The 27513-nt window shown below is 38.9% G+C and overlaps 1 protein-coding gene across 1 annotated transcript; it reads left to right on the top strand.

Annotated features, from left to right (window-relative positions):
• The first annotated feature begins 167 nt into the window (after positions 1–167).
• On the top strand, positions 168–27026 carry DSG2 (desmoglein 2). Its single transcript, XM_028098192.1, has 15 exons — positions 168–173; positions 570–605; positions 2458–2589; positions 6281–6442; positions 6575–6719; positions 7723–7889; positions 9756–9893; positions 10004–10189; positions 14592–14857; positions 15629–15771; positions 16075–16302; positions 20525–20752; positions 22851–22972; positions 24105–24434; positions 26019–27026. Exons 1-15 carry the CDS (start codon positions 168–170, stop codon positions 27024–27026), a joined length of 3297 nt encoding a protein of 1098 aa, XP_027953993.1.
• Positions 27027–27513: the final 487 nt, after the last annotated feature.

Here is a 27513-nt window from a genome sequence, read left to right as displayed (position 1 = left end):
TTAACCAACTGAGCCATCCAGGCGCTCCCCTATTGTGCAGATTTTAGAGTAAGCATAACTGTAATGTAGTTCTGTGTGATGAAGAAGCCCAAAATGTGACAGCTTTTGATAAGAACCAAAGAAAAGAGTTGGTGGGATTTCAGTATGAAGTTTGAATATGGGCGGTCATGCAGGTGACCCTGGAAATGATGGGAGTTAGGCGAGCCAGGAGTGGACGGTGTATTTCACACTAAAGGCCTTGAGGAAAGTTATGTGGGTCCCTGAGAACATGAGATGGAGGGTTCTTGTTTTTGTTTTTCAGGTATTAGTTGTGTTCTGAGTTTCCTGGAGGAGGCAGTGTGGATCAAGAAGAATGTAGATTCCTGTCTCTGGCCCTCATCATGGGGTGGGGGGGCGTGGTGGACAAAGGGGAAAATTAAGTATTTTTTTACGAAGAAGGATAGTAATGGTGGTGGTTAAACCTTTTTTAAATATCTATACTATTTTACGTGGTAAGTTATCAACAAGTATTTAAACTGAACTGAGTGATAAATTATATTAAACAACAAATAAATAATTTTATTTTCCAGATCTGCTTTAACTTTGGAAATGGACTCCATTTAGAGGTAAGGAACCAAGGGGATCATTTCTGTGTTTTGGACTCAGAGGTTTAATTCATGGAAGGCAATTTGGCTATGCCTTACCAGAATAAAAATGCACAGTCCCTTAGACCTAGCCAATCCCACCCAGTCAAGTGCACGGAACATATATCCAGGGATGTTCAGTGCAGCATTTTGTGACAATCTAAATGTTCACTGATAGATGGTAAAACAACTTATGGTACGTGAAGAATGTCCATGATGAGGTGCTGAATGAAAAATCAAGGGGCAGAATAAGATGTATGATGTAATTCCATTTTTATAGGGCAAAGAGCTTTATACATGTGCAACTGTAAGGTCATAAGACAAGATCATCAAGCAGTTAACGGTGAATACTCTGAAGTGTAAGAGAAAAAGTAGAATAAAGTTTTGTATTTTACATTATGAACTGTAATGTTATTTTGCTCTTTTGTTACATAATTTAATTTTTTAAGTTCTAGAAAAATTTTTTCAACTAAAAATTTAAAAAATTAATGACCTAGTGATAACCAGTATATTCTGAGAAAAATATATGTTATATAGAGCAACACAATAAGATGATAAACCTAGTATAATAATCATTTCTGATCTTAATATACTAGGTCAGTTGTATTGAAATTTTCCTTGCATAAAATGTTTGTCTATTAAAGCCCAACTGCAAATAGATAGAATAAATCTTTTCTACTTAAGGTTCTGAAAACAAAAGATGGACAGTTTAATCCTTTACCTCATCCTTTAAATAATAAATTCATTAACTGACAGTTTCACTAGATTTCAGTTAAATTGATGCCACAGGTTAGTTACTAAGATTTAGTTTTAAAACATTTAATAATTCATTTTTAAACTATAAGCCACCACAGAAAAATGAAACTTCGTTTTCGATAAGGAAAGAATTTTTGACACACTATATTATTTTTTAATTTGCCAATTTTTATGGTCACTCAATTACTCTAGGCTGTTAAAAGAACAATCCAGTGATCATAAATTTTGAAAAGATCTGGTTGGCTTTATTCAGTGATCATGAATAGGGAAGCATCCAGTCTAGAAAAGAGTTATACAAAGTAAGAGGGTTTTATAGACCAAAGCCAGCAAGAATAGGAAGTTATACACTGGATTTGCTGATTGATTAGAGCATAGTCACTTTGGAGCTGGGGCAGATAAGATAACATCCTGAACAGGGCAGGGCTGACTGCTTGGCCTAGGCCTTCCTTTTCTGGGAGATCCAAGCACAGAAATTTAGTTAGGTTCCAGTGTATTGATGTGAGGCTTAGCATAGGCGACTCCATCTTAGGCCTTAGTCTGGACACTTTAATAAGCCTTTGTAACTCTTCACTCTGGGAAATCTATTCTTACTGATAAAAACAAAACTATACTGTTCTGCTGGTTGAGAGACAATTTCTTGAATGCCTGTGGAGTTTGTTAGAGTATATATACTTCCCCTTTGAAAATGAACCCTGTTAAAAAATATGAAATTTATACCTTAAGATTTGCGTAACTATTTTTAAAGTTTTTGTAAATTACAGGGAGACGAACCATGAGAGACGATGGACTCTGAAAAACAAACTGAGGGTTCTAGAGGGGAGGGGGGTGGGGGGATGGGTTAGCCTGGTGATGGGTATTAAGAAGGGCACATTCTGCGTGGAGCACTGAGTGTTATGAATGAATCATGGAACACTACATCAAAAACTAATGATATAATGTATGGTGATTAACAAAACAATAAAAAATTTTAAAAATTACAAAATAAATAAATAATTAAAAAAGGTTTTGTAAATTACAGAATACCATACAAATGTTTTAGGATACTTAATAATTTTTTGACAATATTTTATTGTTGTAGGTTTTAAACACAAATGAAAATACTCTGCTTCCTAAACACACTCACTCAGTGCGGCAAAAGCGTTCCTGGATCACCGCCCCGGTGGCTCTTCGGGAAGGAGAGGATCTGTCCAAAAGGAATCCGATTGCCAAGGTACCTTCTACAGAGAAATAGGAACTATATGTATATTATTGAAATATAGTGGGAGGAGACTTTTATGTTCATTTTTAAATTTAAGGAGCATAATAAAATGTACTTAATGAGTCTTTTAATATTCTATATGTATTATAGGATTTGGGGCTTTGATTCACCTAAGAGTCAGGGATCTGACACTAGTTGAATCTTTGTTTAATTGAGAGGGCTACAATACTCAAAAGAGAATATTATATGTAGAGGAGGAAAGATTCTTTTTCCTGCTACCCTCCCTACGTTCTCTGACTGGTGCCCTATAAATTGGACTGACAAAAGACAGATTAGCAGGAGAAAAACAAACAAGTTTATTAATGTGTGTATTGCTCCTATAACACATGGGAGTACCCAGAGATGAATAATTCAAAGGTTTGGTTAGAATTGGGGCTTATAAAGCATCTTAGCAAAGCAACAGTAAACTTTAGAGACGTGACAAGACAAAGGAAAAGGTCCTTGAATCTCTAGGGATGGAAAATTGTGGGAAGGTCAATATATGGGGAACCAGTGATAGAGATAGTCTAGTTAATACAGTTCGTTATGTGGATGCTTGGTGCCTTCTCTAAGCTGATAAGGGTCTGAAGTTGTCTCTGATGATTAAATTTTGTCCTTCCTGGTACAGAAGGGAGGGAGGACACCTTTGCAAATTTATGGCTTGCTTTTAGGCACATAGGGGAAGGGCAGAGAACTTTTCTTGAATCTGCTTTTCAATTGCCTTCAGCTCAAATTAATACTACACCAAAGTGACATATTTGGGGATGGCATATTCTGCCACCCTACATATAAAAAGTAATTTTCAAAATGAAAAGAACTGGTATCTAATAGGGAGGGTGACCATACATCCTTGGTATATACCCATTGTCCTGACCTAATAATTGATAACCCCCTTTCACTCTCAAAATGTCCTATTTTTAATAAATTAGATGGTAATCCTGCTAGTATGTATCTCGGACTTAGCATGTGCACACCTGAGTCCTTAGTTTGTCCCCCTGAAACTGTCCTCCATCAGTTCTACCCATTTCAGTCAATGACACTATAATTCTACCCAGTTTTTCAAAAATGTAGCAGACACTATCAGTTCTACCTCCAGAATATATTCCAGATCTGCTCACTTCTCTCCACTGCCACCCCCATCGTCCAAGTCAGTGTCGTCTCTGACCTGAGCTAGCAGAAGAACCCCTGACCTTGTCTGCCTGCTTTGCTCTTACCATCCCCCACCCTGCCACAGTCCATTCTCCAGAAAGCAGCCAGAGTGATCTTTTAAAAAGACAAATCAAAGCATGTTCACCCCCTTATGAAGGGCTTTCAATGTTCACCCCCAATGTTCAACCTTCCACCTTCCTGCTGCAGTGGAAGGAATATTCTTTACTCTGACCTGTAGAGCTCTAATACAAGACCTCCTCTCTAACTTCAGCTCCTAACACCGCCCCCCCCATCTGTCACTCTCCTACATCCCTAAACCAACACAGATTCTTCCCAGCTCATCACCCTTTGCCCTTGCTACTCCCTGTGCCTGGAATCCTCTCCCCATAGATACTTGCAGTATCTCACAGCATCAAGCCTTTTCCCAAGTGTCATCCCCTAAAAGAGTTCCCTTTTCTGCCTCACCCCATCTCTCTCTATCCCTTTACTTCCATTTCAGCCTGGTTATAGTGCATTCCACTACATGACATGCCATACATTACTTGTTTGTTGTCTGTCTCCCTTAGTAGAGTGTAAGCTCCCTGGGGGCAGGGGCTTAGTTCTTAGGCTCATAGCTCATGCCCTGTACCCCCAAGCAATGCCAATATCCAGTGGGGGCTCAGGAAACGTGTGAATGAATATATGTTCATATACAAGTATTATCTTTATCTTTCCAAATTGTAAACGAGCCCCTTCAAAGGAAGAGCAGCTACAGAACAGAAGACAATGATTTCCTCTGTCTAGGAACATATTTTTTTCATAAAAGCCTTCTAAAATTTGAATTCTTAATTATGGCTTTATATAATAGTATGTATACAAGCAATTAAATTTGCTGGTTTGGTTTGGTTTTCTGAGGTGTTCGAGTCATTCATACATTTTTTTCAATAGGTTTCTCCAAAATGCATTGATTCTTTGGGATTCAGTGAGCATTAGTTGTTCTTAATAATTTTACATTTACATTACATTTACATTACGTGAGTTGTTACATATGTAAAATTTACATAAAAAGTTGTCACATATGTATAATTTACATAAAAAGTAAAAGATCTTGTTGAATTTCCCCAACTTTCCAAATTCTCTTTGTAGAGGTAATACTGTCAACAGTGTAGTGTCCTCTAAATCTTAAGAAATTCATAAGTATGTATATACTTACATACTCTTATGTATATACATAAATACAAACAAACCAACAGTTATGTCCACACACTTTCATTTAGGTTATTTTTAACCTAAATAGCATGATGTAATATATAATTAGTACATGAAGATCTAGAATTCTTTAGAAATACTATACACATACACACACACACACACACACATACATGTTTGTATATATATGCATATACTTGGCAAAAAACAGAGACAGACAGAAGCACAAGAGAAAGAGAAAGGCAAACAGATGGAGACAGAAGCTCAGTGAAAGGTAATCGTGGACTGCCCCAGATTCACCATTCCACTTCAGGAGCAGAGCTGGTGTGGTGTAGCAGGAGGTTGGAGGCCCCCATCTGCTGTCTCCTTGGTCATTCTCGACAGCAGTTCCCCACCCCCAGTGCATGTTGGGAAACCTATAGGAAGGAAGTGTAACTAATCCCCAAGTTTCAGGACAAAGAAGTGATCAGGTAGGTGAGTGGCCATGGCTTCTAAGATGTCTGAAGAAGAATATTAAGGAACCAGTAGGGGACCACAGAGACACATTTACTAATGAAGAATTACAGACACGAATGAAATTGTTTATAGAAAAAAAAAGACGACTACCAAAGACATTAGAAATGGGTTAGATGCATGAATTTCCTGAGGCATTCCAGGCAGGGAAGACACTTGACTTTTTTAATCCTTCTATAGAAGGATGCCTTATTCAGACTTTCCAGATGATTGAATGGATTTATAGAGGTGATTTTGACACTGCAATTTTTTCTTCATGTGCTAAATATAAGCTATATTTTATTTATTTTTTATTTTTTAGAGAGAGAGTGGGGGGAGGGGCAGAGAGAGAGGGAGAGAGACTCTCAAGCAGATTCCACACCCATCGTGAAGGCCGACACTGGGCTCAATCTCATGACCCTGAGATCATGTCCAGAGCCAGAATCAAAAGTCTGATGCTTAACTGACTGAGCCACCCGGGCGCCCCTCCTCATGTGCTAAATTTGATATCTGTCCTCCCAAGATATACCCCTAATGATATCTTAGTTTCATAGCAACCATAAGAGGTAGGCAGTAGTGTCTCTCCACTCTCCTGATAGGAACACTGAGGCACAATGAGGTTTCATAACTCTTAGTATCACATAACCAGTAAGTGGCTGAGACAAGATTTGAACCAGGTTCTCTGACATCAGCCATCTTCTCTTGAGTGCTTGTGTTCTCCCCACTCCCTCCTATCAACATTATGACAACTTCAGAGGGAAATTTTTCATTAAAAATATGTGCATGTAAGTTACAGAGTTTAACTTGGGGCATTCTTCTGTTATTTTTATGTTAGATACATTCTGATATTGCAGAAGAAAGAGGACTAAAAATTACCTACAAATACACTGGAAAAGGGATCACAGAGTCACCGTTTGGTGTGTTTGTCTTTAATAAAAACACGGGAGAATTGAACATCACCAGGATTCTTGATCGAGAAGAAACACCAAGTTTTCTGGTAAGTAGAACAGTTTTACATTAATTAGTTTGCAGTTTTTCTTTGGTAATAGTTATGATTTGTTTTTATATTGTGGTAATTTAATTACTTTAGCTTACATTTAATCTCATATTATTTATGTCATGATTTCAGCTAGTTGGTTATGCTTTGGATGAAAGAGGAAACAACCTGGAGAAACCATTAGAACTCCGCATTAAAGTTCTAGATATCAATGACAATGAGCCAGTGTTCACACAGGACGTCTTTGCTGGGTCTATTGAAGAGCTGAGTGCCGCAGGTCAGAGTTTCTAATTTTATGAATGAGTACCACCAGTCATGTTAATAACCCCATTATATAACTGAACGCTAAATCCTATATCTTGATGGAGGCTAAGTACTACCACAGGACAAATGGTAACAAACCTATCCCTCTAGGTTTGGAACCGCTTTTTCTGTGATAAATTCTAAAGGCTTTATGTGACATCTTTTTTTTACCCTCAGAACAGACATGGCAGGGACGCCTGGGTGGCTCAGTCATTAAGCCTTTGGCTCAGGTCATGATCCCAGGGTCCTGGGATCAAGCCCCACATCGGGCTCCCTGCTCAGTGGGAAGCCTGCTTCTCCCTCTCCCACTCTACCTGTGTGTGTTCCTGCTCTATCTCTCTCTCTGTCAAATAAATAAAATCTTAAAAAAAAAAAAGAAAAGAACAGACATGGCAGATCGACGGGATGGGTTAGGTCTCTGTAGCAACTATGCTGGCTTGTAGCTGGAAAGTAGCCATTGACAACCTGTGAACAAATGGATGTGGCTGTGTTCCCATAAAATGTTATTTACAGAAACAGATGGCTGACTTTGGCTTTGGCCCACTGGCCATAGTTCACTGACCTTTGACTTACATTATTCCTATTGTCGGGTTTATTGACAACATGGTCCAATGCAGTCGTCCATGTGAAGATTTGCAGGAGAGATTTCTCTTTGATCATAATAAAAGAACAGCTATGCTTCTTCTGAATTGTTTGTATTTTACTAAACATGTATTTGTACCTGTTCATCCTTCTTTGTATTGATTGTTAGAACTATTATAAATAAATTTGCAGCCTTGCCCTTTTCTTATCTTTCCTATTTCTGCACCCCATTCACACTTACTTTCTCATCCAATTAAAGTTTTTCATCTTGGTAAACTGCGATTTTGATAAGCACTTGAAATCCTTTTGTGAACAGGATGAAATTAGAATAATAACGTACATAACTTGTGCTTAAAGTTGAGCTTCACCTTGGACACCTTTGTTTCTAATGCCAGATACCTTTGTGATGAAAATCAGCGCAACAGATGCAGATGAGCCCAATACCTTGAATTCTAAAATTTCCTATAGAATTGTATCTCAGGAGCCTGCTTATCCTCCAGTGTTCCACCTAAATAAAGACACAGGGGAGATTTATACAACCAGTTTCACCTTGGACAGAGAGGTAAATTAGTATTTTATGTTGCTCATCTTTTAAACTCTTCTTTATCTTTTCAGGTTTTCCTTTCTCTTTATTTCTTTTTTAATTTTCTTACTTTCTTAGATATTCTTCATTTATAGGATAAATCTTAGAAATACCCTCTTCTAGTGATGTGCAGTCCAGTATGGTAGCCATTAGCCATATGTGGCCATTGAGCACTTGAAGTGTGATTTGTCCAAATTGAGATGTGCTATAAATGTAAAAAAGTCACCAGCTTAGAAAAACTTAGCATGAATTTAAAAATGTAACATATCACCTTAGTAATATTCTATTGATTGCATGTTGATGCAATAATATTTAAGATACCATGGGTTAAATAAAATGTATTTGTTTAAAATTAGTAGTATCACCTTTTTTTAACTTTTTAAAATTTGACTGTTAGAAAACTTAACATGAGGACAGCTCTGTTCTAGGGCCTTTCCAGTCAGGATTCTGTTTGCTAGAGCATCCTAAAGCAATGATTCATAATTTGTGTTGTGCTTCTGTAATGAAACATCAGGGGTCTCCTCTACCGCTAATACAGACATAGAGGGAGGAACAGAGACTGACATAAGAGTCCTACTCAGGATAATAGAAATATTCATAAAGGAAAGAATCATTGTAAATCCCAAATTGGAGGAAAATTTCAGTGGGATTCCTGAGCAGGCTATTCTCAAACATTTCACTTTTTTATTTCTAACTCAAAGGGAAAGTTTTAGATGAAAATAGGAAATAGAAGATTTTTTAAATGCTACATACATGAAGGTTTTAACAGTGTGCACAAGGAAAATGTGGATGATCCTAAGAACACTGTATTGTCATCAAACATAAGTCATCATCCAGGTGCAGTCACTATATTTTGTATTACTTGGGAAAATGATTTCATTTTGCCCAGAGAGGGAGAAGATTGTGCCCAACATCGCTAACAGGATCTCTGTAAAACTAAAGAATATTATTACTCCCTAAAATTCTACTCTGTACCTTTCCACATAAAATTACAATGGAAAAGTATTATTTTTAACTATCCTGATTTGTGACAAACTGCTGTCTGTGAAGTAGGGCAAGTGTAGCCAATAACGATGTCTGTCACTTATTGGGCATCTACCATGTGCCGCCAAGGGTCAAAAGGATTAAGGGTATTTCCAACACAGCTAGCAAGTGACAAAGACAGAATGGAACCCAAGCAACTGGCTCCAGGGCCTTAGTTGTCCTGACTCGCAATGAGCTGTTCTGTCCCACACAGGACCCCATGCATTGGCACTGGCTGCCCCCGCTTTTTCTTACACTCCAGCATTACCAAATGGAGCCCCCATAAGGGGACCATGTGGAAGAGAAGGGCTCACTTTGGAATACCATGTGAGACATCATCCTCCAGGACAGGTTCTCTAAGAATCATCTCTCTCAGAATGTCTGGACAAAATCGACCGCATTTTTTCTTCACCAGCCAAGGTTTCTTGGGGACTAGGTTTTCCTTGCTTAATTCTTAGCTAAAAATGAAGAAAGAACCAATTCCTATAGTCACGCCCCCCATCACTTCCCTGTAGAGCAAACTACATTTTGAATGGCACTTCTTTGTGCACAGACTATTTTAAGGAGGGACTCATTTCCTGATAATGTCACCAATGACATATTTAAGAATTTGACTACCGACAACTTCTTTAAGCTTTTTCTGGCTTCTAGATATGCTCTGACGGCAAATAAACAGCATCCTCACATGAATAACAGATCGTAAAACGTATTTATGAATAAAATATACTGTAGTTCTTTCTCTTGATGATGAAATGAACTAGAAAGACAGATTTGGGAGTGATCAATTTTCACCCCAGATGGATATTTTTCATTGCCTTGCAGGAACACAGCAGCTATACTTTGACGGTAGAAGCAAGAGACGGCAATGGACAAATTACAGATAAACCAGTAAAACAAGCTCAAGTTCAGATTCATATTTTGGATGTCAATGACAATATACCTGTAGTCAAAAATGGAATGGTAACTATTTTTATAACAGATGTATCTCCTTACTCATATTTTAGTCCTACCTAAAAATATATCACGTTTGTGCTACATTGAAATAAAAACCCTGTGTTCATGTTTTGCAGACTGAATGGGTAGTTGAAGAAAATCAAGCCAATGTAGAAGTTATGCGCATAAAAGTGTTCGATGCAGATGAAATAGGCTCTGATAATTGGTTAGCAAATTTTACATTTGTATCAGGAAATGAAATGGGTTATTTCCACATAGAAACTGATACTCAAACAAATGAAGGAATCGTGACCCTTATTAAGGTAAGCACTTAGTGTTCAAAATTGGAATGGGAAAAGTTGGTGCAGAGAAAGAAATGATTGTATTTTAAGCCTCAAACACTTAAGAGTGCTTTATATACTCAACCGACACCACAATTGTTTGAGATTGGAGACCTCGCTATTTGCCCCAGTTCTGTAGTTAGCAAATGGTCACACTACAGTCCAAATTCCGATCAGGGAACTCAAATCCTAATCTGACAACATGATACCAGCGTCATTATTGCTCAGCACACTTCCTGTCTTGCTTGCAACCTGTGTCTGACTAGGGCATCCTTACATCATGACCTCTTGCATCTACTAATTATCCCCAATTTATTATCTCTTATTTGATCAACTTAACATAAAGCCAGACCTCCCTAATAGCATCTAAAAACAAAAGCTGTAATAACTTGACAAAGCTTGAATCCAGTTGTCTTCATACTTAACTATGCCTAAGAGTCACCATGTAAAGTTATATGCCCCAAATGCTGATTCCTGGGCCCCATGATCAAGTCTGATGGGGTGGAGCTCAGGAACATGCCTTTATAACAGAAATCCACTTGTGATTCTAATGTAAGTAGTATGAGGGTCACATTTTGAAACACAATGGTCTGACTTCTTGTGCTTAATTGAATCAGTGAAAGAAAATCTTATTAAGCATACGGGTCTTATACATTTGAAATTTATTACCCCCACAGAATTTTTTTTTTTAAGATTTTATTTATTTATTTGACAGAGAGAGAAATAGCAAGAGCAGGAACACAAGCAGGGGGAGTGGGAGAGGGAGAAGCAGGCCTCCCGCCCAGCAGGGAGCCTAATGCAGGGCTCGATCCCAGGACTCTGGGATCATGACCTGAGCTGAAGGCAGACACTTAACCACTGAGCCACCCAGATGCCCCTACCCCCACAGAATTTTTTAAACAAAAATTATAGGATGGATTTTTTTATCTAACATTATAAGTAAGGAAGAATGTCAATGTATTTTTAAATGGCTTACAGCTTTCAAAATACTATTCCATTAATCACACACAAAGTTGATTCCAGAAGTTTCTAAACTTTTACAAAAACTTAATATATGACAGAGTAGGTAAAGTCCAACCATAGGGAGAGGAATAATGATAACAGAATAGAGAAATAGTAACTTGAATTTTCATGGTAATAATTATGTGCACCATTTATTAATAGGCTATTGTATGCACTTAGAGTACCACTTGTAAAGTAAAGGAAAATAGAATAAGATTACCTCATGTTTAAAGGGAAGACCCATTTTATAATTATGCAAGAAGTGGATAATGGCATCAGAGACAAATAGATTTGCCTACTTATATAGAAGTAAGCAATCCTCTTAGTCATAGAATATGAGTACAACCTTGGCTAGATGCTTAAGACAAAAAGCCAATACTACATAAGGAGAAAGTCAGTGATGAATGATAGAAGTTCTAGAAGTATTCTCACTCTACCATGGTAGCACAAAAAGGGATATAGTTCTTTCTACCAAAGGGGGCATAGCAAAAAATAGTAAAATTAGCATTAAAGTGACAACAACAGGTTGAGACAATTATAAATTTACTGTCTCAATTATATAAAGAATTGCTTCCGAATTTTAAGAGCAATAGTCAGATTCCATTCAAAGGAAGTTAGACAAAGAAGATATACCGATAGCAAATATGTACATAAAGGATACTCAACATCATTAGTCATTAGGGAAGATGAAAATTAAAGCTATAAGAGATAGCACAATGCATCTACTTGAGTGGCTATAGTCAAAAAGACTGACAACACTAGCAATCGGCAACATTATGCAGAAACTGAACTCCTATCTCTTGCTGGTGGAAACATAAAATGATACAGCTAGTTTGGCAGTTTTTTAAAATGTTAAACACCAGGTAGTTACTCAGTGACCCAAAGATTTAGTCCTAGGTATTCACCCATGAAAAATAAAAGCATATATTTTAAAAAACGTGTGTGATGTCAGTGGTAACCACTTATCATGGTGAACATTGTATAATGTGTAGAAGTGTCAAATCACTATGTTGTACACTTAAGACTAATAAAACATTTGCATGTCCAGAAAGAAAGAAAGAAAGAAAGAAAGAAAGAAATATATCTGTACAAAAACTTCTGTGCAAATGTTTATAAGCAGCTTTTATTCATTATAGTCGAAAGCTGGTAGCAATAAAAATGCCCATCAGCTGATGAACAGGTAAAATGCAGTATATCCGCATAATGGAACACTACTGGTTAATAAAAGGGAATGGAGTACTCATACTTACTACAGCATGGATGAATCTCAAAATCATGCTTTGTATAAGAAGCCAGACACAAAATAGTACATATTGTATGATTTTATCTACGTGAAATTTCTAGAAAAGCAAAACAGTGGATTTAGACATTGATTGCTCAGGGCTGGGGCTGTGAGTAATGATTGACTACAAACAGGCAAAAAGGAACTTCTTGGGGTGATAAACATGTTCTCAAACTGGATGGTAGTGACATTGGCAAAACTGTACAGGTTTGCTAAAAATCATCATGTTGTACACTTCAAATGGGTGAATTTTATTCTATGTAAATTATACCTCAATAAAGCTGTCAAAAGGAGAACAGATACTTTATTTTTTTTTAAGATTTTATTTATTTATTTGACAGAGAGAGAGCACAAGCAGGGGGAGCGGCAGGCAGAGGGAGAGGGAGAAGCAGACTCCCCGCTGAGCAGGGAGCCCGATGTGGGGCTCGATCCCAGGACCCTGGGATCATGACCTGAGCTGAAGGCAGACGCTTAACAGACTGAGCCACCCAGGCGGCCCAAGAACAGAAACTTTATAAACTGTGGAAATACAGATACTGATATTTCATCGTATGAGGAAAAGCCACAGCTTTGTTAACAATTTAACAAATACATTTAAAATCTTTAACGCTATTAAAAGTAGCAAAAATGGAAATGATAAAATATGTTGACAGTTTTAAAAACAGAGGTATTTGCCCTCATTCATTGTTCATGATGCTGAAAATTTTTTTCTTTCTCTTTGGAGAAGTATGGCTATTTATAATAAACACCATGAAACAGTTTCTATGGCCCTAGTACCTAGCTCATTTTTTAACATTGTTGTGGCCTTCCATGGTCTGTGACTACTAATGACATCTGGCTGGAATATTTTATTTTGCATCCAGCATACGTCATGCTATTAAAACAAACATGTCAAGTGCAATAGCAGCTTAAAAAGAAAACTTTCAAAAGGATTCTACAGTCACAAAGAGTATATTTTCTCTAGTCATTTTCTGTTGAGTCCTTGTCTCAACACCCTAGTGGCCCATTTTAAAAAGAGGTCAGAAGCTGTTACCCATCCAGAACCCTACAGAGAGGAACATAATTTTGTAATAAATCATCGAAAAACAAAGTGAACAGCTTTGCAGTAATTCATGTAAACACATGTAATACATTTAATGTTACACTAAAGAAACAAGCAAAAATGGCCCATGAATCTAAATGGTCAGGACCACTAGAAATAAAAATCAACAGGATCTAAATAACCTTTGACTAGGTATTTCTTTTCATAGTGGGATGTAGCTCAACAGAGGAAAAATAATTTGTGTAAAAATGTTCACAGCGGTGTTAATTGTATTTAAAAATTACATATAGTCCAAATGCCTAATAATCAAATGGCTAAGTAAAATAAATATATCTAAATAGAATACTGTAGAAATGTTTATAAAAAGAAAATGAACAAATTGGAACATAAAATATGTATAGTTATACACTAACTATATCAAATGTACTTTATAAATTTCACAATTCACAAAGAACAATATTTGGAGGAAAGTTAATCTTTTATGGAATTAATAGCAAACCAGATATTAATAGACGTTATGTTATAAAGGGGGGGATAGGTTCTTTGTTTAAATAAATTTGAAAACCCTTGGGTTTAGGCAGGTTAAACCAGGAGGTCTCAGCTTTTTGGTATGCTCATGTGCAGTGAAAGTCTATACTAGGGGGACAAGCCGGCTGCTACCACTAGGCATGTAACCCTTTTCACTGGAACAAACATATAGAATACATTTTAAGGAATATTATATTGCATGTCCATTAACTTTTTCCAGTAAAGTAAAAGAATCATTTTGGATTCTTAAATATATATGTGTGTATGTCTATATAATATATTTTAAATAATTTGAACTTTAAAAAGATAAACTGGGGCTGTGCCCTAAATCATCCTTAACATTGATGAATATCCAAACTAACAGACTTTTTAATTGCTTGGTATCAGTATGAGTTAGAATACTGAGTGCTAATGTATTCCCCATATGTTAAATTGTTATATCTAACATTAAAACTATATGTGTGTGTTTGTATGCTCTGTGTGTGTTGTTTTCTCTTTTGAAAGAATTCCCTTTGATTTTGTCTTCCTAGGAAGTAGATTATGAAGAAATAAAGAATCTTGATTTCAGCATTACTGTCACCAACAAAGCAGCTTTTCACAAATCAGTTAAGAATAAATATAAGCCTATATCCATTCCCTTCAAAGTAAAGGTGAAAAATGTGAAAGAAGGCATTCATTTTAAAAGCAGCACAATCTCAGTTCATGTTAGCGAGAGCATGGATAAATCAAGCCAAAGCCAAATAATTGGAAAATTTCAAGCTTTTGACGAAGACACTGGACAAGTAGCCCATGTAAAGTAAGAGATAGTTATGAATATATTTCCTTATTTTAAATTACTTTAAATCCCTGTCTTCAAAAAATCTTAATGAAATATGAACACTTTATTCCTTCCCTCCCAGCATTACAATCCCCCAAAGGTCTGGAAATTAAATTATCCAGAGTTGTACCTGCAACTGAGAATCAGGGAGAAATTCCCCGCCCCTCCCCCCCCGCCGCGCCCCCGACCACCTTCCTTCCACCAATTGAGTGTGCGGCAGAGGCTGGGTGCTTCACCTCCAAGTAATTCTGGCTAGAGAAAGCTGAAAAGCAACAAAGAGAAAGTTCAGAAAGAAACTTCCTGTCTTATATTCTGTCTAAACCTGTCTTATTTCCTGAAATAAAGTATCAGAGGCAAGAAAGTAGCAAATACATTTTCTCCACCAGTTGTTGGGTAACTAAGTTACTCTCCAAAGGTTTACCCCAAATTTTAAGGGAGACTAGACCAAAAGCTGTAGGACAGACTGCAGAACAACTTGCCAATTTCCTGGGTTTGTAGGCAAGAAAGGATTGCCTTTGCATTATGTCCTGGGTATATTACAGAAATAGGGAAGGTTCCAAATAAGGGTGATAAGCAGTAAAGAGAGGGGCTTTTTAGGAGAGTTTCAAGAAATTAAAAACATTTCAAACTAATGCCTGTAACAAGAACATAGATAATGAACCAAAAATTAAGCTTGAAAGAGTTGTAGATTATTAGAGATTATCAATTTATCCAGAAGTGAAAATTATTTTTATGTTTGTTTGATAACAGATATGCCAAATTGGAAGATATAGACAACTGGATCTCTGTGGATTCTGTTACATCTGAAATTAAACTTGTAAAAATTCCTGATTTTGAATCCAGATATGTCCAAAATGGTACATACACTGCAAAGATTTTGGCAATATCCGAAAGTAAGTTATTACAAATGTATTTTTCTTGGTTATGTGTATCTAAAAATTATTTTGGAACACCCAAGATGTTCATTTTGTTCTTGCAGGAAAACCAAATCTCTCCAATGAAAAAAACCTTCACATTTCTACTCATCTAGTGAATTAAAAAACATGACTTGATCTGAATATTAAAATGTATCTAGGATGGAAAGTGCCGTAATTTGTTAGTACCTTCTCCTTACCAAACCGGAAAGAGAATTCAAACTGTGTCTGTTGTCAGCAATATGAGCAGCCTATACGTATTTCTTCTTTCTCATTTTTAAGGTTATCCCAGAAAAACCATCACGGGCACTATTGTTATCACAGTGGGGGACATCAATGACAACTGTCCCACACTGGTCAACCCAGTGCAGACTCTCTGTGATGACGTGCATTATGTGAATGTGACCGCAGAGGACCTGGATGGACCCACATACAGCGGGCCTTTCAGTTTCTCCATCATCGACAAACCGGCCGGAATGGCAGAAAAATGGCAAATAGTACACAAAGAAAGTAAGCAAAATCACTGGACTACATATTTAAATATCAAACCTGAGAGAAATCTAAAATCGTTATAACATAGGCTGTGTTTCTTTTTTCATAAATTATATTTCCGATACAATTTTGTACAGAAGTTGATAAAATGAGGTTGTGGAGCTCAGGGATAGTGTCTTTCAATCGTAAGCCTATAGTAGATGCCCCATTTGGAGTCACAGAAGATGGAGAGAAGAAAAATAACCTGATGTCTTAAAGATACCTGGGTATTCCCTAAGTCACTCCTGAAATGGTGGTTTTGTCTTACGAGGAGTGGTTGGCCTGTCTAAGCACAGCAATCAGAGTAGATGCCTTCTAAATTCTTAAGCTATGATAACAGTTCCATTAAAATAATATTTATGAATGACTTACTGTGTACGGGGCCCTCTGCTGGCCCTTCATAGACACTACCTCATTTAATCCTTTAATCTATAACATGATTCCCTGATTACAGCTGAGAAATCTTGGTTTACCTAGAATTAAGTAGCTGTTCAAAGTCACAAAGCTGGTCAGTGATGGACACAGCATGAGGAAGGGTCTCTCTGACCCCCGCCCCCATTCAAGGTGGCCCTGTGTGTATATCCGTGTCTTAGACATACCCCTTGTTGATGTGAGCTTCTGCATGTCCTCCAGGGTGGTTTTGAATACCACAAACTATCCAGGAGACTATTTTGTTTTAAACAATTAGTATTCATTTTAGAAAAGTTTCAAATATAAGACCCAAGCTTTTCTTAATTAACAAATTTATTGTTATTTTAAATCTAACAGATTTTTATAGCCATTTTAAGAAGCTTTGGATAATATTTGGTCCAATTTACAGAGTAAACAAACACCTTCAACATCTCAAACTACGTTTATAAATTTAGTGTATTTTGTTTTTTGCCTATGCATTTCAGTGATCTGAATTAATAAATCAAATGCATTATTCTCACTTCTTGTGATCCCTATAACTCTAAAATTCCAATAAATGTGACTTATAAATACACTGAACCTGAAATCCTCTTCAGTGGTCCAATACTGAACAAACCAGTGATATTTCAACCTACAGCTACAAGAACAAACCAGTAACATAATCACATATTTTAAATTGGAGTACAAAGCTGTCACGTTAATAGGGCTAATTTTCCTAAAAATGATGCAAGTATGAAAACACAGTAACAATTACAAATAATTGCCATGATTCAAAAATATTAAAACCATGTCTTTGGGGCACCTGGGTGGCTCAGTCGGTTAAGCGGCTGCCTTCGGCTCAGGTCATGATCCCAGGGTCCTGGGATCGAGCCCCACATCGGGCTCCCTGCTCTGTGGGGAGCCTGCTTCTCCCTCTCCCTCTGCCTGCTTCTCTGCCTACTTGTGCTCTCTATCTCTCTGTCAAATAAATAAATAAAATCTTTAAAAAAATTTTAAAAAATAAAACCATGTCTTTAATTTGCTTAAATTTCCTATAACTAATTTTAAATCTTCTTAGGGTTTATGTACTCACTGGCAGAAGATAGTTATGCTCTCAGTTAACTCAAGTTGCCTCCCCTATGAGGACAACCGTCACCATCCTGATTACCAATTATTTAAGACAAAGTTTTCAGCTAGCATGAGCCCTGGGTGGCAGACATCCAGATGATTCCTGTTAGGGTAATTAAGTCACAGGCCTCAAAACTTGAAAAGTGGTTGGTCTCCCTGTTCAGTATCTAATTCTGTACTCACAGAAGCCTGGGACTCCCACCCAGGTCGAATGCTTAATTGGAGCTGGCCTTTCTTTTATTAAGATGTGTAAACATGTTTTGCATTGAACTTACTGGCTTTCCAACTCTTACTTATTTTATCTGAGAAACATATGATGTTTGGGAGATGAAGCACTCTACTAAAGTTAACCACCTTACAAGTTTGGCCCTACTGTCGTCAACATTTTACAGATGAAGAAACAAGGGCACAGAGAGTTTTCTTAACATTCTCAAGGTCAGGGGCACCTGGATGGTGCGGTGGGTTAAGCGTCTGCCTTCGGCTCAGGTCATGATCCCAGGGTCCTGGGATCAAGTCCCGAGTTGGGCTCCCTGCTCAGCAGGGGAGTCTGTTTCTCTTCCCTCTGCCCCTGCTCAGGTGCTCTCTCTCTCTCTCTCTTTCTCTCTCTCTCTCTCTCTCTCTCTCTCTCTCAAATAAATAAATAAATAAATAGAATCTTAAAAAAAAAAAATTCTCAAGGTCACAGCTAGCTAAAAGCTGGAACTAGGATTTGAACCCAAGCAGTCCAGCTCTGGAATCTTTCTGGATACATAAATATGTTTTCTATCTAAAGATCAAGATGTTTGAATTTGATGGGTCCTTGAATTTTTTATAGTCTTAGGAACCACAAAACTCTTAAGGATATGCATGTTGGAGTGTTATAAGAGGAAGTCGCTGAGATTTATACTTTGTATACCTAGACAATTTAGAGAGAGAGGATTCTGTAAACCAATTTTCTTCGCCTTCGTTACATAATAAGGTGATCGATCGGCTAGCTGTCATGATAATAAATAGTTCCTATCTATTTTTATTTATTTGGGAAAATTTTAAAGCACAGAAAATTCCAGCGACCAATATGGCAGACATCTTTGTACCTACCACCTGGAATTTAAGAAATATTAACAGTTTCTTATATTTGAATGAGACCTCTTTTTTTTTATGATAATGGATAAAATAGAAGCCCTCATTTTGCCTTTTCTCCCCTCTCAACTTGCCCCCTCAGAGCCAATCACAAATTTAATTACATTCTTCTTCCAGGCCATGTTTTCATGGATTTTTTTTTTCATGAGTTTTTACTTCTTTAAATGACTAGATGCTTTTCTCCCTTCTCCAAGGCTTTGAGGATGATTTAATAAGTATATTCTAGCTATGCAGGTCAAATTCTATAAAATTTGGACCTTAAAATGAAAAGAGGCTATTTTTTACTTCTAAAAATAAACAAAACAAAACAAACCCCAAACACCTCATTTTTATCTTTGTGTTCATCCGGGTTTACATGTCTTGCAAGTTTATTATTTTTAAATAAGTGTTATGAATATGTCAAAGTAATTTTTAAGCTCTTGTACCTGATCATTATTTTTACTCAAGTGAAAACTGGTCATTATTTTTATTCATGTGAAAGAAAAATTTGAAAACAATCATCAGTCACATTAAAAAAAAAAATAAGATAGAAGTTCATTCATACAACACTTTGTGTCATGTTCTTGCCAGATATGTGTAACCTGAATCCAATCATGAGGAAATAATCAGACAAATTCAAACTGCAGAGCATCCTTTGAAATAGGTGGCCTTCAAAAATGCAAGGTCTTGTTGGCCAGAAAAAGGGTGGGACTGACCTAGACCATTCATAGAGATTGGGGTGACAACTAAAGGCAGTGCATAATTCTTGATTGAATGCAGGATCAAGGGAAAAAAAACAGAAAGAATGAGAACTATAAAGGGCATTATTGCAACAATTGAAAAGTTTGACTATGAGTTATATCAATACTAAATTTTTTGAGAGGGCTAATGTCCCTTGGTCCTAGAAGGTACATGCTGATGTGTGTACCATAATATCTGCAACTTCCTTGCAAATACTTCAGAAAAAAGTGAGTGGATAGAAAGTATTGTTATAAAATGTAAACAAGTCACAAAGGGTAAGGGTATTCATTGTAATATTCTTACAATTTTTCTGTAGATTTGAAATTTTTCAAAATTTTGAATATATAGTGGTACAGTATCAGGAACAAAAAGGAGGAGACTAGATAAAATGAGATTGGCCCATTGCTGAAAGTTACTAAAGCTGGGGAAGCATTAACTACACTCTTCTATTATTGTCTTTTTGAAAATTGCCTTAACAAAGTTTTTTCAAGATGGTAAAATAAAGGTCATTTAATGGAAATGTCATTTAACTCACCACTTGTTTGTTGCTGTATTCCTGGTACGTAGAACAGTTTCTAGCATTCAGTAGACATCACACATATTTGTTAAAATTAATCATAAAAGGAAGATGTGTCCAAATCCAATTCTTTGCTATCAACCTGCCTCTTGGGGGGATCTGGACTAATTTTAACAAGCCCACAATGTGAATTCAGTAGAGAAGCTAAGCAAGAATAAAGCTTCTCACTGGAGCTAAATATTATCAGTAATTAAAGAATGTTTCCCTTCACCCCTTCCTTGGTAATCACTCATTTCTATTTCCTTCTGCCCACCTCTCCCCTTGTAGGTACCAGTGTGCTACTGCAACAAAAGGAACAAAAGCTTGGGAGACATGAAATTCAGTTTCTGATTTCGGATAGTCAGGGTTTCAGTTGCCCTGAAAAGCAGGTGCTCAAACTCACAATCTGTAAGTGTGTGGTTGGTGGCAGTTGCATGGAACATCTGAGTGACTCCTCCGTTGGCCTGGGACCCGCAGCCATTGCGCTAATAATTTTTGCCCTCCTGCTCTTGCTACGTAAGTATTTTAAAAGCCACTCTTTAGCTAATCTACTCATTTCAGTGCCCTACCAGTGTTTCGTTGCAGTAGTAGTCATTGATTTCCTCACAGTGAGTCTTTCACCACACGGGAACACTTCCAAGGGTGATTAGGGAAACAGTAAGTGACCATTGATAAATTCACCAAAGATTATTCTAGCCCTCTGCAGAATTTTGTCTCATAGAAATGAATTTTTGTTTTATAAAAACATGTCATTTCCCGATTTAAATAACCAAGGTTACTAGACAGCCTGGGTGGTGATAAGCTCTGTGATGAGGGACGTTGTCTGTTCTTCCACACCTTTGCTTAGAACAGTGCCTTGCACATGGTAGGCTCTCAAAGAAAAGATTTGTTGGGTAAATTTGGGTGGATGGATACAAAGGTATTTTACGGACTCCTCCTGTTCCCATCAGTTCTTGCTTTGCACCTTCCACTTGTCGGGGCTCGGCCTCCTCATACCTTCTGCTTTGCTTGCCCCTTCCCCTGCGCCAACAGTAGCCCCACCTCTGAGCGCTTCTGTGCTTTCTGACAATGACAACCAGTCCTGCCTTCCCTGCATGGCCTCCGAAGACCTCAGGTTTCCTTTCATGAAAGAGCAAAGTACTGCAGCTTGGGGTCGTGTGGAATCCCACTCCATTTGCCGCTGAACAAGGGCCACCTCTCAGGCACCCCCAGTGATGTCAGTGATGAAGGAGGGGCTTGTCAAAGCCAGTGTTAGATGTGCAGCTGAGTGCACAGCACTCAACAGTTTACAGTGTACGTTTATACCATTGTCTCTGTTTTACGGGTAAAAGTACAGACGTGGGTGGAGAAATGACTTGTCTCAGCTCACCAGGTCTGTCACCAGGTACTGGAGCTGGGACTATATCCTTTACCCAGAGACCCCTTGCATTGCCTTCTCATCTCAGACTCCCTGGGGCCCAGTGTGGTGCTTGGCTGGTGGTAGACACTTGGTGAGCATTTGTTAAATCTGTTGAAATGGTTGAGTTGCCACTGGCTAATTTCAGTTTTTTACTCACAGTGTAGCTACTCACAGTGGCTATATTTACTGAGCTCTCAGCTATTTCACACAAAAGGGGATCTAGGAAGTAGTCAATTCATCACTGGAAGCTGCCAAATGGAAGTTGCAGTAAAAGCTAATTGGAGAATGACTGTCCTCAGGTGTAATTAATTCTTGACTACACTGATCAAGAAGACAACTTTGGCTTTCACTTCCTCCCTGAGATAGAATAAAATTTAAGGAGGGAGCCCTGAAATCTTATTGAATTCGTGATGAAATATTATATATATTTTAAGGGCTTTTAATGTAGAATCATTCTCGAAAATAATCCTCAGGTCATTCAAATGTTAATTTGAACCTCAGTTTGCCATGCCTTCTGCTAAATTCTACTCCAGGATGAAGTGGTAAAGTATTTTAGAAGTTCCAGTGTTCTAGAATATTTGAACATATTAAAATTTTCCTAGCCCTTGGAGTGTTTGATCTTTTTAACATATATATTTTTTTGGATAGTGAATTTTCTTATATTAAAAAAGTGATTTAAAAGAACAACAGAAGATTTAAGTCTCGGGGCGCCTGAGTGGCTCAGTCGTTAAGTGTCTGCCTTTGGCTCAGGTCATGATCCCAGGGTCCTGGGATCAAGCCCCGCATCAAGCTCCCTGCTCAGTGGGAAGCCTGCTTCTCCCTCTCCCACTCCCCCTGTTTGTGTTCCGTCTCTCTGTCAAATAAATAAATAAAATCTTTAAAAAAAGAAAAAAAAAGAAGATTTAAGTCTCTAAATTGGCTTTGATGATTTGTATGCTATCGAATCCAGCCTTGGTGCTCCATCCAGCAACCACACACAACCTTTCTGTGATGAATGAGGACTCCCTCATGCTGCCTTTAGGCTTTGATATGATTCACCAAAACAAGCTTGGTGAGGTTGGATCAGAGTGAAGAAAAGAAAAATGCAAAAATAGGGCTGTAAATAAGTGAAGACTGAACTCTAAGAAGCAAAATGCAAATTCCAAAATTAGGCAATATAAATTTAGAAATATGTTGGGATTAACCTTCTCTGGACTCAATTTTGTTTCTGTCCAGTTGTACCACTTTTACTGCTGATGTGCCATTGTGGAGAAGGTGCCAAAGGCTTCACCCCCATTCCTGGCACTATAGAGATGCTGCATCCTTGGAATAATGAAGGAGCGCCACCTGAAGACAAGGTCAGACAATCAGATATCAGTGGAACTTGCCTTCTTTCCCCATTTAAGGGCCTTTGGGAGCTGTTTCTAACATTTTAAGTCATGAGAGAGTAACGTAGTCATTATAGATTTCATTCACATATCTTTGTTAAAACAAAGAGTTCAAATGACAACGTATTTTGTGTTGGTTGCCAGGGCAGAGTTGAAGTGGTCTTATTCTACTGTGATAGGTCCTATGTTACAGAGAATGTTAAGAAAGGGTCAGGGAATGAAGGATGTGCTTCTCCATTTCTGTTCCCCTCACTATATAGGGTTAGGAGAGGTAAACCCACCACCCCCGGAACAGCTTTGAGATTTTGCAAGATCTTCTCTCCTCCCTACTTAATAGACAGGAGGAGATCCCGTTGTCTGTTGCGTCCTCACCCCGGGCCAGTCATCACCATCTGCAATAAACATTGTGTTCCACAGGACACGATTTAGCATCAAGCGTCAGAGAACTCAGAATAACAGAGGCTTAAATATGAATATGGGCAGTCAAGGATCAGCATGATGAATCCTTTACAATATGGTCCCGGCTCCTCCTTCCTTGTTGTTCCTCCGTGGATGAGTTCCATTCCCATGCTGTCTTCATGCTCTGTCTGGAGCTAGCTGCTGTCTCCACATTCCAAAAAGCAGGTTGGAAGAAATGTTTTTAAAGAACACTTCCCAAAAGTTGCCTACCCCATTTCTGCTTGAAATCACATTACCCAGAACTTAGGTAGCCCTTCTGAGTAGCAGTGGAGGCTTGGAAAGATAGTCTTTATTTGGAGTAACCATGTGTCCAGCTAGAAAAAAAAAATTTAATAACTATAGAAGGAGGCATTAAACCCTAGAGGAAAGTTGAAATGCCATTGATGCCAATAGAATAAATGAGCTGAGACCATATTTAAATAATTTTTGTTTTCTCCTTGGGTTATAATCAGCTAACAAAGCAAGAAGGTGGAATGGAGATCTTCAGAAGACTCAAATACAAGTTATTCAACCCAAAATATTTTTCCTAGTTTGCCTCTGTGGAAATAGCTTATTCCCTTCGCCTGCCTGCTTAGCTCAGATCCTTTTACCCCCCGAACTGACCTCCATCCTTCTCACCCCTCCACTGTATTTGCTTTTATAGGTGGTGCCTTTGCATGTGACAGCAGATAATGAAGAGGATGTAGCTGTCGACATGGGAGTGGGAAGTACAGCAACCAAGGAAACCACAAAAGAAAATAGGTTTGCCTTCATCAAAGGGCATCATGAGATGTCTGAGGTGGATGGAAGATGGGAAGAACACAGAAGCCTGATTTCTGGTGGAGTTACTGAAGTGACAGGGACAACAGGAGCCAACATAGGCGCTGAAACAGCAAGGATCACAAAAGTCACAGGGTCTTCCAGAGACCTGGCCGGAGCTCGAGCAGCTGCTGTTGTGGCCAACGAAGAATTCTTAAAAAGTTATTTCACTAAGGTAAGAGTTGGTTTTTATAGGTGCTGGCGCAGGGGGACATCTATATGTGAATGTGGTATTATTCGGGTAATCGTTGCCTTGGGTCTAAATAGGACTGTGTCATTTTTTAAGAGAATGCTTATAGGCAGTGAGGAAAGACAGATGTGGCCCATTAAATCAGTTAGCTCCATTCTGTAGTGATAGCAAATGACCCCACAATCTTACTTCTTGCAGAAGCTTTTTTCTCACATTCCTGTTTTTCTCAGTTGACACAACTCTGCTCTTCTCCGTGTTGCCTTCATTCTAAGATGCACTCGGAGAGAGCAGATTGGAATGGGCGGGTGCGGTCCTCGGGGAGCGGGGAACAGAGCCACGCAGAACCAGGCAATGACTGGCTCCTCAAACAGCTGCCTTTTGGGGGGGCTCACATTTCACTGGTCAGAGCGAGTCACATGACGAAGCCAGATGTCAGTGGCTCAGAGAGTACAGTTCGTCTGCCAGAGCAGACCTGATAGGGATGATCCCGCGAGGACCAGAGAGAATACGTAACCTAACAATCACAATCTGTTATGTGCGTTTACATTTTGTCTACTTGGCCTCACTATTGAGGAGGTTCATAAAAAATCAGGAGGAGAGGTGCAGGAAAGATGGTGGGATGTAGTCAGAAAGCTCATGCCTGGAATGAGGAATTGGAAGCAGGGCTGGGTACCTTTCTTGAGAAGAAGATCCATGTGCCCCACACAGGGATGGGCAGAGTCAGAGTGTTGGGCATCTGAAGGACACTTGAGACGAGTGAAGGGATGGACTTCTAAGGAGGCCAGTTTATTTCTGTCCCCTCCCTACATGATAGCCAATTACCGGAGTGCTTTTGCCCGTCCTGTCTCCTACTCCCGCGTTTCTTTCAGGTCATCTGCCCACCTGTTAGCTTGATGGGAAGATGGTGATGCAGTCCATGTCAGGAAAACCATTTCTGCTCAGCCCCTTTCTGTCTCACTGCCAAGCTCCAGTCTGGGGTGCCCTGTTAGTTTCATTTTAATAGTTTTCCCTCTCCACTCAAATCCTGCTCCAGTCAGACTTGGTTGTGTGTGTATGTGAGCAATTTTTTATTCAGAAATCATTTCACACTTACCAGAAAATTTCCAAGAACAGAAGAAATTTTGAACTTCTGTATATTCTTTACCCAGATTACCCAATTATTAACCCTTTGCTATTTGCTATTTGCTTTCTTAATCTCTCCCCCTCTCTGTCTCTCTCTCTCTCTCACATGTACATTTTCTTAATATAATACAGTGAACAAATTTAGAGATTTAACATGCTATATTCCATATTTCAATTTTGCCAATTATCCCAATAATGTCTTTTTGCAGCCATTGTTTTTCCCGTCTAAGACCTAATTCAGAGTCCTGCCTTTCTTATCTTTCATGATATGAATTTAAAAAAAAATAATACGTGCCAGCCGTATTGTAGGATGTCCTTCCATGTGTGTTTTTCTGATGTTCTCTTACAAGGAGACTCAGGTTATGCATTTGGGGCAGGAACATAGTCTTATTCTTAAGTGAAGTTGTGTCATTAATTCTACACCTCTGTGTTTTATTTCCATTTTAGAAAGCTGCCTCTTGCACTGAAGAAGATGACATTCACATAGGCAAAGACTGCCTTCTGGTTTATTCTCAGGAAGACACTGCGTCTCTCCATGGTTCCATTGGCTGCTGCAGTTTTATTGAAGGAGAACTCGATGATCACTTTCTAGATGATTTAGGGTTTAAATTCAGGACACTAGCTGAAATTTGCTTGGGTCAAAAAATAGATATGGTTGGGGAAACTGAGCAGAGGCAAAAACCTGTGGGAGCGTCAAGGACGAAGGCAGCTTCACACTCATTCAGTGAGCAAACCAGCATTAATTCGGAGAATGCCTACTTCTCTGGTAGTAGCTTTCAGGTTCCAAAACCTTTGCATGAAGCAAATGCAGAGAAAGTAACTCAGGAAATAGTCACTGAAAGCTCCGTATCTTCTAGGCAGAGTCAAAAGGTAGCTACTCTGCTCCCTCATCCGTTGGCTTCTGGTAACGTTGTAGTGACAGAAACTTCCTACACCACAGGCTCCACGATGCCACCAGGCACCGTGATCCTGGGTCCTGGCCCGTCCCAGGCCCTTATTGTGACGGAGCAGACATATGCACCGGCCCCTCCCTTCACAGAGCCACATTATGCTAATGACAGTAGTGTTGTGGTTACTGAGAGAATCATTCAGCCTAACAGGGGCCTACCTGGTCCTCTGGAAGGCTCTCAGCATCCGCCAGATGCGCATTACGTTATGGTGAGGGAGAGAGAGCGCTTCCTTGCCCCCAGCTCAGGGCTGCAGTACCCCCTGGCCACGGCCGCTGTGGCAGCGGGACCGAATGTGACAGTGACAGAAAGGGTGCGAATCCCTGCCTCCAGTTACCAATTTCCTGCCGAAACCTCCGTGATGGCCAGAAAGACAGAGGTTTCTGGAGCCGCAGTCCATGGCCCCCTGCCAAATTTCAGTTTAGAGGAGTCTGGTTGTTCTAATTCTACTCGCACCACGTCTACCAGAGTCTCCAAGCACAACATCGTGCAGCATTCTTACTCCTGAACTGTAGTCCGCCATTCTTACTCTGACCCGGAGTCCCATTTCACGGTTTCAATGGGCCTGTCTTCTGATGAGCCTGTAGACTTACGAGACATACACATCGGGCTTAAAACTCTTCTCAGTCACTAATACACAACCAGCCTTGCCGTCCCAGCCTCCGGGGATGGGCTTCAGAAATGCTCCAGGGTTTGCTGAAGGCATAAGGACGATGCGATGTCTTAAGTGCCTTTTAGTGAGCTATGGCCAAACAATATTCACAAAGCAAATTAGAGAGTCAGTCCGGCTTCCAAGAGTTCACCAAATGGACACAGAGTAGCCAGGGCTTCAGCTGTCTGGTCCAGCCACCCATGAAGCTGACTGGGCCTCTTGGCCCTACTGCATTCACCTTGAACGTTGCCGTTCTGTATCCCATACTTGACAGCCCCTAGCAGATTATCAATACCTCATTTCTCCAAAACCACGTGCACAGTCTGGACGACTGTTTGATGAC

The sequence above is a fragment of the Eumetopias jubatus genome, unplaced genomic scaffold, assembly GCF_037043125.1.
Source record: "Eumetopias jubatus isolate StellerSeaLion01/CBP00866 unplaced genomic scaffold, mEumJub1_p1.0 scaffold_16, whole genome shotgun sequence".
Lineage (NCBI taxonomy): Eukaryota > Metazoa > Chordata > Mammalia > Carnivora > Otariidae > Eumetopias > Eumetopias jubatus.
The sequence above is the reverse complement of the archived record's forward strand: the minus strand, read 5'-3'. Positions and strand labels throughout refer to the sequence as shown.

Coding starts and splice junctions, on each gene's coding strand:
- DSG2 (XM_028098192.1), top strand. Junction 2,590..6,280: donor AAAGGAATCCGATTGCCAAG/GTACCTTCTACA, acceptor TTTTTATGTTAG/ATACATTCTGATATTGCAGA. Junction 10,190..14,591: donor GAATCGTGACCCTTATTAAG/GTAAGCACTTAG, acceptor TTGTCTTCCTAG/GAAGTAGATTATGAAGAAAT.